An 11,730-nucleotide genomic window follows, 5' to 3' on the forward strand; every position below is an offset into this window, starting at 1 on the left:
GCATCTCTAGAGTATTTATGTGTAGGATTTTGAGTGTGTCAACTGTAGAGCCTCTAATGACTTTAATTTGAGTGTGCAGAGTACCCAGGAATCTGATGAGTTGATACAATTGAGATTGTTCGAATTGATAATAACTTTTGGGCTGAAGCTCTTACTTACTTCTCCCTACGAGCTAATAATAGGTCGGATCTGTTTACTGAGGGTGTACTAAAAGTCGCACAGTAAAACTCAGCGTACACACTCCTACCGACACTGCATATCAGTTTATTCACAATAGTATAGTGATGACGCAAGTGTCATATTGAAAGTGTTGTTGTTATTGCTGTTTCTGGTTTCATTTCCTGATTTCATTTCCGCATTAAGAGAAATCTTCTTGTCCATGTGGTGTTGTTAATAATATCTCTGTGGTTATAATTTTTTATTGTTATCTGCAGTTGTTTTTAATTTAGTTTGTGACCAACACTAACATAGTTATATATAATATAATAATTACTTGATTATATTCTTAAATATAATAGTATATATTATGCATAATTACAGTGTTATTACTGTAGGTTTGTTGTCAATAGTTAAATTGCTGAAGTTTGTTGGAGATATTACAGTTATTGTTTGCTTTGTTACTACAATTAGTTATTGATAATGTTATTGTTATCAATAAGTAGTTTGTTAAAGATATTTGTTGTGAATTAGTACTTTGTTACAGATAGTTTGTTATATTGTTATTAATAATTAGTTTGTCACAGATCATTTGCTGGCTGGAGATTATGTGTCTGTTAGAGATGATTAATAATGTATCTCTAATGTGTTCATTATGAATAAATATTATGTTACGATAGTTCTTTTTGTTATCAATAATTAGTGGCAATATTGTTATGTATAATTAGTTGGTTGGAGATCATTTGTTTGTAATGGAAAAGTTTTTTTACACTGTTATGGATATTTTGCCTCCTTTTGATTGTTGTTAAAGAGTTATTATTAGTTTCACCTGTATTGTTAAGTTCTATAGGGATAGTTTGTTATGGATCATTTTTCTGATGTATTTTTAAACATAATTAATTTGCGAACAATATAATGGACATGTTCTATTCTTATTAACAATTAGTGAGCTATATTTTTTATATATAATGGTTTGTTGTTGTGAAAAAGGGATTCTGTGTCTCTGGAAGTGAAACCCTGGACTTCTCCAAACTGCAGACTCAGCTTAAAGTTTAACAGTTAGAATAACAAATAAAGTCAGTACAGTTATTCAGCTAACATTCATTTAACCTTCTTTGAGGACACAGTGTCTGTAAACCATGAAGTATTACTGCTGCAGTCCAACAACACTCTGAGCAGGCAGCCAGTCATACAGTATGAGTTCACAGTTTCCATTCATGTGTCCAAATGTATGGAGTTAAGTTAGTGCCAAAAGTCTGCAGCAACAATTGGATATTTGTAGGATTTTTACAGGCACACGAGTATAATTCTGCATGTATCGTTAAGTGAAGGATTATTAAATGTGAGAAGTTTTCACATAATAAGTTTATTTTTGGTCATACTGATGTCATCGTGTGTTTCTGTTCCATCCAGGTGTGACCATAGCTCCCGTCTTCACCAATAGGAAAGCAGTGTTGTGCACAGAACAGGAAGTTGGTGCACACACACTCGAGCCCTAATGGAGATAAAACGGAGAGCAGAGATGACACGACAGAGGAAAATGTCCAGATGACACCCTCCAACTATGCTAACATAGGTTTTAACAGTTGATTGACCACACGGCACCACAACTCCCCTCCTGCTGTCCCCCGCTCCTCGTCCGTCCAGCCATGTTGTTGAGGAAGAAGCTGTGCGTTGCCGCGGTGATCGCCACCGTCCTCTTCCTCATGCTCGCCAGTCAGACCATCCAGAAAAGACACTCCTTGTCTCTGTCGTTGGCCACGTCTATCAGCCGGGCCTCGATGCCCAGGAAAGACAGCAGCACAGGGATAGGTGAGGAGTCATGTCCTCACCCACCAAGTGATGTAGAGTTTTAAATCTAAGAAACCAAAAATGCAGAATGATCACTAAAAACTCACTGGGTGATACACTTAATCACATTTAAAAAAGGGATATTCATTGCTGTGCGACAAGAGTGTAGAATGCATGAAATTAAAGCAATGGCAATAAATACAATATGAAGAAAATAATTCTCACTAAAAACTATTATTAAAATAAATAAATAAATTCCAAAACAGTCCTGAACAATAAAACTTGATACACATTTGTGCTCATCACTGTAAATACCTAGTTGATGTAATATGTACATAGTCCATACTGTTGCTAAAGTTAGTTTCCAAATGTGTTTAAATTAGGCTCATTTAACAACAAAACCCCATTGCATTGACAAAACAGTAGTTAAAAGGAATATAAATTACTACAGGAGTAGTAGTGGTAGTTGTAGTAGTAGTAGTAATAGTGATAGCAGCTATAGCAGCAATTGTATTAGCACCAGGAGTAGTGGTAGTAGAACTATTAACAGTGCTAGCAGCAGCATCAGTATCAGTATTAAACAGTACTAGTACAATCAGGATGGCAGCAGCAGAAGTATCAGTAACAGTAGTTGTGTTGTATCGTAGAGATGTTAAATGTGTTAGCAGAGTTCCCATGAAGCAATGTTTTCTGACTCTCTGTTTGTCTTGGCAGTGGTTGAATCAACAGCGTCTGTTGCGGACCAGATCTCTGAGCTGGAAAGTGACGTTCCTCCCAACACCCCCAAGCCTGAGGCTGAGGTGAAGCTTCTAGAGAAAACCCAGGAAGACAAGAGGTAACATACAGGAGGCCATAGACTTCTTTGTATCCCATGATTCCCTGTTCTGTCCCTGTCTAACCTTTCTGTGTCGTCCTCCTTTCAGGCCCTGCGGTTGTTCTGACTCCTGTTTATCAGACCTGAGTGAGTCGAAGTGGTTCAGCGAACGCTACGATCCCAAACAGCAGCCCGTCGTCCTAGGCGACAACAACAACTTTGATCCAGATGCCCTCAAATGGTGGCTGGTAAGGACAAAAAGTGGGAATAGTGCAGTTTCTAATAATGTTACTGTTGTCATTCCTATTAGAGAGGGTATAAAAAATACACAAATCAATTATATAAGTTAATGACTTGAACAAAACTACTATCACAGTATTCTCAAAGTCCTGTTAGTACAATCTGTATGGACACACCTCCTGCTACTGTGCAAGCTAAAGCTAAAGTTATTCTTTAAACCAAACTAATTGGGTTCAGTTAATGAAACTGTGCAATCAAAGTGCTGTTACACTTTTAAAAAGTTTTTCAGGTTTTCTTATTTTGCTCTCTTCATGTTGAGAGAAATAAAGTGCGACTCCCCATACAGGAAATATTTGCATGCTGCACACTGGAAGTGACCTGTCAGCAGAGAAAACTGCGCTATTGATTTTATGTGTCAACACTGGCAATTAGTAAATCAGCTGAATCAAAGAACAACTGTTTGTTATTGGAAGACCAAATACAAATGTGTTGTAGATTGCATGCTTATCATACAATGTATTTAAGGAAATAGTCAGGACCATTAAATATTATGTGCATTTTCTGTAAATGTTATTATAAAAAGTCTCAAATTTGTCATTGTGGACGTGGTCAGCAGTCTTGATGAGGAGACAAATGTCTGGGTCCTTTTCCTGCATTTATAGATTAAGTCCTGCTGCAGAAACCATTAGTAGATTAAGAGAGAGGGAGGCAGGGAGGGCGGGCGGAGGGAGGGAATGGGCGGAGGGAGGGAGGGGTACTACTGCTAACATCATCAGTCTGATCCACGTTGCATGTACTCTGTGTCTGTGTATGAGCTCGAAAAAAGCAACTGTATGCTATAGTTACTGTGAAAACGTCTGTAAAAAACAAAACGTAAAACAAAATAAGAATGAAAGATGATTGGAAGCTGTTGGAAATTGTATGATTTTAATTTTTGATGAAGCTAGATCAGCAGAATACAAATATTAAAAGTTTTATTTAGCTGCATTAAATGATAATGTGATATGCACCACTTGCTGCAGGCTCTTCAGCGGTCCGGAAACGACCAGACTCTAGAGCAAGTGATGTCGGAAATGTTCCGGGTCGTTTCTCCACCCACTGTGGATGTCACGCCCCTCTCTGAGCGTTGCCGCAAGTGCGCAGTGGTCGGCAACTCTGGCAACCTGCAACAGTCCAGAAATGGCAAGTTGATCGACACCCACGACTTCGTGATCCGGTATGTCTGCGTTCACACACAAATAAATAAACACATACACAAACAAACATGTCTCAACTTCCTCCTCATCTTCCTCCCCCCTCAGAATGAACAAGGCAGTGACTCGAGGATTTGAGACAGACGTCGGGAATCGGACGACACATCATTTTATGTACCCCGAGAGCGCAGTGGACATTGACCATGGTGTCAGCCTCGTCCTGCTGCCGTTCAAACTTAGAGACCTGGAGTGGCTGACCAGCGCGTTGTCCACCGGCACGGTCAAAATGTACGAAACAACCACACAAATATACTCTTAAGAGGAGCAAATATCAAGAGAAATGTCTTTAAAAATCCCCAAAATATCCAAAAATATATAAAAAATCTAGCAAATGTATGTAAAAATGAAAGGAAAAATCAGACCAAGACAGAAGTGCTAGAAATATATAGCATTTTAATAAAAAAGCATGTTCATAATGTAGCAAATATTTAGAATATATATATATATATATTTAAAGAACATATGCACAAACTGTATCCAAATTATATCAATAATATTAATATATCAGAAATGTAAGATATTTATGAAAAAACATTATCGTGTACAGTGTATTTAAAATGTATGGAATACTAACACAAAATATGTATATATTATACACATTAAAAATGTACAAAATGAATACAGAAACATTTTCAGAATATATTTTAATATTCATTCACGCTAAACTGCAGAAAATTCATTCAGAAATCTTGTATATTACTACAAACATAGTCATGTACAGAAATATGTATAGATATATGTAGGCTACATGAATTTGCAGAAGGTACTTTTGTATAAGTGTATTATGCATTAAAAACTGTTTACTTATGTATGTACGTAACATATATACCATAAAAATAAATATACATACATATCATGTGCATAAACAGACATAAAATGACTGAGTCTGTTAACCTGCACAGTATATTCATGGTCATATACACAGATAATATACATGATTATATACAGTATGTGCTCAATATGCCTAAATATAAACATGTACAAAGAATAAATAGGACAAAATGTGAAGTTTTATGTATCTGTATAGTGAAAATAGATGCAGACAAACATCAAATATTGCATTTTTGAATATACAATACATTAAGTATGTTATAATAAGTAATTCTGTGTGTGTGTGTGTGTGTGTGTGTGTGTGTGTGTGTGTGTGTGTGTGTGTGTGTGTGTGTGTGTGTGTGTGTGTGTGTGTGTGTGTGTGTGTGTGTGTGTGTGTGTGTGTGTGTACAGGACCTACATGAGGGTTAAAGAGAGAGTGGCGGCTGATAAAGACAAGGTAAAATAAATACTTCATCACACAGTTTACAGCATGTTGTCGTGGTCAGCCGCAGTTTTTATTGCCTCTGGATGTTTGTTCTTTTCTTAAAGCTGTTTGACTTCTTCCACTCCCCGTTTTAACGCGTTTGCCTCCACTAATTTAAATGTGTAATGACATTTCCGAAAATTTGATTAATGTATGTTTTTTCTTCAAACATAATAAATTCCTCAGACAACCTGCAGAAGCTCACATTTTTTCCCACACACAGGAGCCTAAATGCAGTTTGATTCATTAGCATGCAATCATTTAAGTTCAGAAGTAAAACAGCAGTAATTAACATGGTTCATTGATTTAGAAGGAATTGAATTTACAGCTTGATGTGTTTGGATCGTTTAAAATGCAGAAAATCTCATTTTTATTACATTTGTAATATTTAGGAACATATTGTTGCTTCAAAGTAACTGAGCGCCTTTAGTTGTTTTTTTAATACTATGACTGGATGAGGGGGTGTGGTTATTAGGGGATAGGCAGGCATGTGAAGGGTGGACCCGCTCTTTCCTTTTCTCCTCTTCTCTTATAATTAACAATTCTCTCGATTCTGAGTTTTGATCAATACTTTTAAAGACAATTGCTCCGTATCTTTTTTTGTTTGTTTTGTTTTGAAGTAAACTGTTTAACTTTACCGATTGGTCCTGTGGATTTCGAACAAGGGGAACTGTTAAGGGCGTCAAGTTAGGGCTTCATTCACTGGAAACCTACAGCCATTATAAAATGATTAATTCCTACTCATGAAATCAAAAAGTTACAAGTGTTTTATCAAGTACTCATGAAAACACCTAATAGTAAAATATGTTATCATGGTAACACTGTATGTGTGTGTGTGTGTAGGTTCTGGTGGTGAACCCTGTGTTCTTTAAGTACGTCAATGATCATTGGACCGAGCGTCACGGTCGCTACCCGTCCACCGGCATGCTGGCCATAATCTTCGCTCTGCACACCTGCGACCAGGTAGAAAGGAGGGGGGTCGGAGTCTGTTCAGCTTAATTTGTCATTCAAATTTATCTTGTGATGATTTTACTGTAGAAATTCAGCTGAGAGCAAAAACTGTTCATCCTGCTGGTACACTCAGACCTTTAAAGAACCAAATTCACATCCTTCTGTTATTTCTTTGATTATTTTTGACATAATGTCCCTAAATGCATCACTGGAGAGATTTTTCCAAACAGTGTCGGATATTAAATGCATCATTACGCCATAAAAAATTCACAATTCATTGTCATATGAAGTTATAGTGCAATAGAGTGAGTCTACAAACAGTATGTTTACTGATATAGTTATGATGGTTACGTGCTGTGTCACAGTATACTGTGTAGCAGTAAGTCATGTCATCAAGTCCCGTCTGTGTCCAGGTGTCGGTTTTCGGTTACGGCGCTGACAAGCAGGGGAACTGGCATCACTACTGGGAGGAGAATCGCTATGCTGGAGCCTTCAGGAAGACCGGAGTCCACAGCGCTGACTTTGAAACCGAGGTCATCCAAATGCTTGCCAAACAAGGAAAGATCAGCCTGCACCTGTGACCTACAGACCTGAAGACCTACAGACTGACCTACAGACCTGCAGACCTACTGACTAAAGACTTGCTGACCTACAGACCTGGGGCCAGTTTGCAAGTTCACGTTACACACATTTATGAAGCCTTCAGCACTGCAGACAGCTCTGTAAACTCCACTCCAGGGTAACTGTACCTGCTCAAAGGTCAAGAGATCCTGACCTGCAATCTGTGTTACTGGGGAAGGAAATGTTTAGAGTAGAGACGGAGGCCGAACCGTCACATCTTCCTCTGTGGTATGTCCTCTGATAATGTTCCACTTCTGCCTCAACTGGTCATTTGCATAACCAAGAGAGCCACTGCCTGCCATGCAAATGCAAATGTGCTGCAAAGCTGTTGCAACCATGACAGTGCATTTCCTCTACTGGGCCATCCTCATTTCAGCAACCCATACCAGTTTAAAGGGAGTGGACATGTTTCATATTTGAGCACTCCGATGCAACGCTCAGTGATAGACGTCATGGTGTCATTGTTTTGTTTTTATTGTCACCTTGGAAACTAGTCAATACTTTTCACTTACACCTGCCTCTGTCTAGGGGTCAGATTTAGTCTCAGATGTAGCATTGTTTCCCTTTTCAGCCTAGTCTAACAACCAGATGTAGGTCTAACAGGTGCAACCGACCCCTGCTGACTGACCTACAGACTTGCTGACTTACAGACTGACCTACTGACCTCTTCACACATCTACAGACCTGTAGGAATACCTGCTGACTGACTGCGGACCTACAATCTGACCTATTGACCTCCTGACTGACCTAGACTCTTGGCTGGCCTGTTGACAGACTTGCTTACTGATCTACAGATGATCCACCACTTTTTTTAAACATTTTTAATTATTGAGACCAAGAACCAGCTAAATCTCCAGCTGTGACTGGCTGATTGTAGCCGAGTGTCGGCACGCCCGGCTGTCCTCTGGCACTGAAGAACCAGATCTGAGTCTTCTCTGGACTGTGTGTTGCACAGACCTGTGTACTTCTTGCACATCAATCATCGAATGTCTGCCTTGAATCAGACGTCCTGTTACGTTAGATTGAGGCCAGTGTTGGTCCAAGACATTTTTTAGATACCTGGACTACCTGTGGATGGAGCCTTTGTGGATGGGAGGAGCTAAACCTGACACACCCACCTGGTTACTGACTTATGCTGGATTAAATGAGTTTCAGGTCAATTTGAACAGACTGTTATATGGGACCCTCCACTGTTGGGACAGACAAACCGTCCTGCCGTCTGGGACTGCGAGGATCAACCACAGCAAGCTTTGCTCTGAGTGGGAAACAACCACAGACTTTTTATATCTTTTTATGGGATTTTTATAGATACTATACAGGGATAACCTCTTTTTTTAAATTAAAAGCACTTTGCCCTAAAGAAGAAATGGTAGCCATGTTACTGCTTCTTTCTTCTTCCAACCACAACTTTTTTTTCTTTTCTATTTTATATCATTTTTAATCCATCCATCTATTTTAACTGAATCTTAACCGTCCTGATCTAGAAGATGTTTCTGTCCGGACCGACTGGAATGGGAAACAGCACGGCGACGTTTTTTAGTTTTCTGTCACATTCTCATTTTTGGAATGTAAGCCAATGACATTTTGTGTTTCATCTTTCTGTCTCGACCATATATGGAGTCAGAGGCAGTGAATAGGAGGATTGTTTTGTTGTTTGAACGTCTCCATTTGTTACATGATTATTCAACAGTCTGCAGGTTGTCAGCTGATTTCACTGAATGTCCAAAATAGGAATATTTTATTAGTGTTTGACATGTTTTAAAAGGAATTGTTCTATATTTAGTGATGAGTAATCTTGTTTAGTAATGACTTATTTCCCAGCTCCAGTGGCTGACAAAGTTCACAGTCAGTGGTAAAGTCAAAGAGTGAAACTGCAGGCTGTTGAACTTCATGGACACACATGTGATGCAACTCCTCTGAGTCACAGCCCAACAGATGTGAGTGACAAAGACGAGGAGACCGTGCACAACTTTTAACTTAAGATTTATTCAACAAAACTCAACAAGGACAATAATCAGTAACATCACCAGTGTGTGTGGTGCATGGATGAGTGGAAGATATAGTGCAATGTACATTCAAAAAAAGTAAGTCCAACCAAAAATAACCAACCATATGAATGAAGAGAGACTGACCAGTCCAGCAGGTAGAAGTAGGGGGGAGGGGGGGGTCAGTCAGCTGACTGCTGGACTTCCTGTTAAAGGGAGACGACAGCCTGCTGGAGGCTGTCGCACTTGTACTGTGAATGTACAAAAACTGTTGCTGATTGTCAATCACGGTTGTCTGAATGTTTGTGGCTTTGTTTACACTGGGAGCAGCTTCAGGATGTTTTCACACTGAGTTTGTTTGAGTCTGAATCTGATTATGATCGTCTCTGTCAGAGCACTAATATAGTTTGTTTTCAGCTGTGTGTTTGTGTAAACATGATGGCTACTCCACAAATCCTGTGCTCCTATTATTGGTTGTGTGCATCTAATTTATTTTCACTATGCATCATCAACAAGATGCAGCTAAGCTCATGACAGAATATCAGGATGTGAAGTAAAGTCAGCAGATAGTTCAGTCTGTGCAGTTTTACAGAACATCGAGACGAGCAGATGGCAACATTTAAATTATACTGAACCTTTGCAGCATTGCAGATTCAAAAGTATAATTTTATAAACACTAACTTTTTTTTTTTAGTTTTCATTTTGAGGAAGAATGTCAACAAATACTTTTTGTTACAGTTTTTATTTTTTACAGGTTTATTTTTTAATTTTTAACAGATTTTGAAATTTAACTTGCGCACCATTTAAGTAAAGAAAATAAAGGTAATCCGATGTTTACAAGTGAAAATGTTACCCTGATCGGCCCCCTAGTGGATATACTTTATAATCTTCTGTGTCAGTCTGCTTCAAAGGTGTCCGCATTGGTGGTACTGAGGGTTTCCTGTGGAGGTATAGGTTGGTTTTTGACCAAACAGGGAACCTTCTGAAACTACCACATTCATGTTGATTTAGGTTGATAAAGTGTTGATATTTCTGTTTACAGATTCAGACCAACTTCTCAGTGTGAAATCATTCTGAAACTGACTCTCAGTAAAGATCTCAGTCTGCTTCAAACAAATGTACAATATGTGGTCCAAACCACATCTACAGTCAAAAATGTTTCTTCCTGTTCTTAATGTCCACACTGGAAGGTGGTGTGAAAAGCCTGCTGTCATAACCTCCAGGCTGCGTCACACTGCTTCTCTCCAACAACCCTGTCTTTGTAGTTTGAATGCCATGAGCTGCACAGATGGGGATAATGCTGCACACTTTCAGACAGTCTCTCAACAAAGACATTCGTGGTGTCGTACTCAGCTGATCATACAAAAGAGTGAAAAGAGTGAAAGCTTGAGGGAGAAGTTACAATCACAGAACCACCACACATCTCGCCAATCATTGTGTAAAGTGGACATGATTGTTGGCTTCTGAAAATTACAAAAATGTAGATGCAGCCATTGTAAATGGAGGGTTTTAGATGGTGTTATATGATCTAGCAAGAACTTTGTTTGAATTATACTGAGGCCTTATAAATAATCATAAATGCTGAATCTTTTATCTGGTGGCTGCTGCTTCGTCAATGCTGCTCTTCGGAGTTCAGTTTGAGTTGAAGCCTGTTTGCCTGGAACACATCACATGTTCTCCTAAAAACCCGTCTGCAGAGTCATCAGAAAAACTGTGCTTTTATGTGAAACATCTGCTGCTTGTTTTTTTAAGTTTTGTTCAACGCTAAGATTTAACACTTAGTTGGATTCTCCAGGAGTACGTCCTGCTGGTAACCGGGGGAAATTACCCACTTTACAAGTTAACGAGAAGTGCCTGAACAACCCATAAACCTGAATACAGCAACTAAATGACAGAGCAGCAGCCCTTCATACTCCTGAGTGGACTTTACATCTGGATGTGAGGTTTTAGAGTTTGTAGACTACGCTGTAGTAAACACATTTACTCCCTCACTCTTAAAACCAGTTTGCTGTGAGTGTAAATCCAAAAATTGTAAACGGATGGTGTGATTTGTAGATTTAGAGCAGAGCAACGTCCACTTACCAAACATGTTGTACTTTATGTGTGATGTGTGCTCAGTTACCATAGCTTTAATTCAGCTCATCATGTTAAAACTGTGACTGTTTGATGAAATGAGAAAAAAAAAAAGTCAGTTTCACTTAACAACCTGCTTACCATCAGTTCATTCATAGGCACCAAACAGACAAAAGCACTGTGATATTTCAATGGAAACCACAAAAAACAACATAAGCCCATCACTGTCACTTTGAATGAAATAAAAATATGAAACAATTTTCTTTTTTCTTTTCTTTTAAGATCAAAGAACTATGGAGGTAAATGTTGACACAATCAAATCCAGATGAGAAATGTTCTGATGTCTAGTCTGTCTATTTTATGGCAGTATATTGCTGCCACTGTGACAAAGAGAAGCATCTCAGTTTATAGTTATAAGATATTTTGTATGGTAATATTACATTTTTCTGTTTATCAATAAATGCCAAATTATTATTCTCTTTTTTAGCAAGAAACTTGTCTAGTTATAACCACATAATGTTATCTTGTTTTCTTATTACAAATTACACA

General features: G+C 38.5%; 1 protein-coding gene across 1 annotated transcript in view; it reads left to right on the forward strand.

Moving 5' to 3' along the window:
* LOC133977862 (CMP-N-acetylneuraminate-beta-galactosamide-alpha-2,3-sialyltransferase 2-like) overlaps positions 1-11,613 on the forward strand; it is a 28,130-nt gene extending 16,517 nt beyond the window's left edge. Inside the window, exons 2-9 of the mRNA XM_062416159.1 lie at positions 1,570-1,968; positions 2,662-2,782; positions 2,871-3,009; positions 4,024-4,217; positions 4,303-4,482; positions 5,479-5,524; positions 6,395-6,514; positions 6,916-11,613. Of these exons, the coding sequence (XP_062272143.1) occupies positions 1,806-1,968; positions 2,662-2,782; positions 2,871-3,009; positions 4,024-4,217; positions 4,303-4,482; positions 5,479-5,524; positions 6,395-6,514; positions 6,916-7,083 (1,131 nt within the window). The 5' untranslated portion in view covers positions 1,570-1,805 and the 3' untranslated portion in view covers positions 7,084-11,613. The remainder of the gene's footprint in view (positions 1-1,569; positions 1,969-2,661; positions 2,783-2,870; positions 3,010-4,023; positions 4,218-4,302; positions 4,483-5,478; positions 5,525-6,394; positions 6,515-6,915) is intronic.
* Positions 11,614-11,730: the final 117 nt, after the last annotated feature.

Source organism: Scomber scombrus, chromosome 3 (genome assembly GCF_963691925.1).
Source record: "Scomber scombrus chromosome 3, fScoSco1.1, whole genome shotgun sequence".
Taxonomy (NCBI): Eukaryota; Metazoa; Chordata; class Actinopteri; order Scombriformes; family Scombridae; genus Scomber; species Scomber scombrus.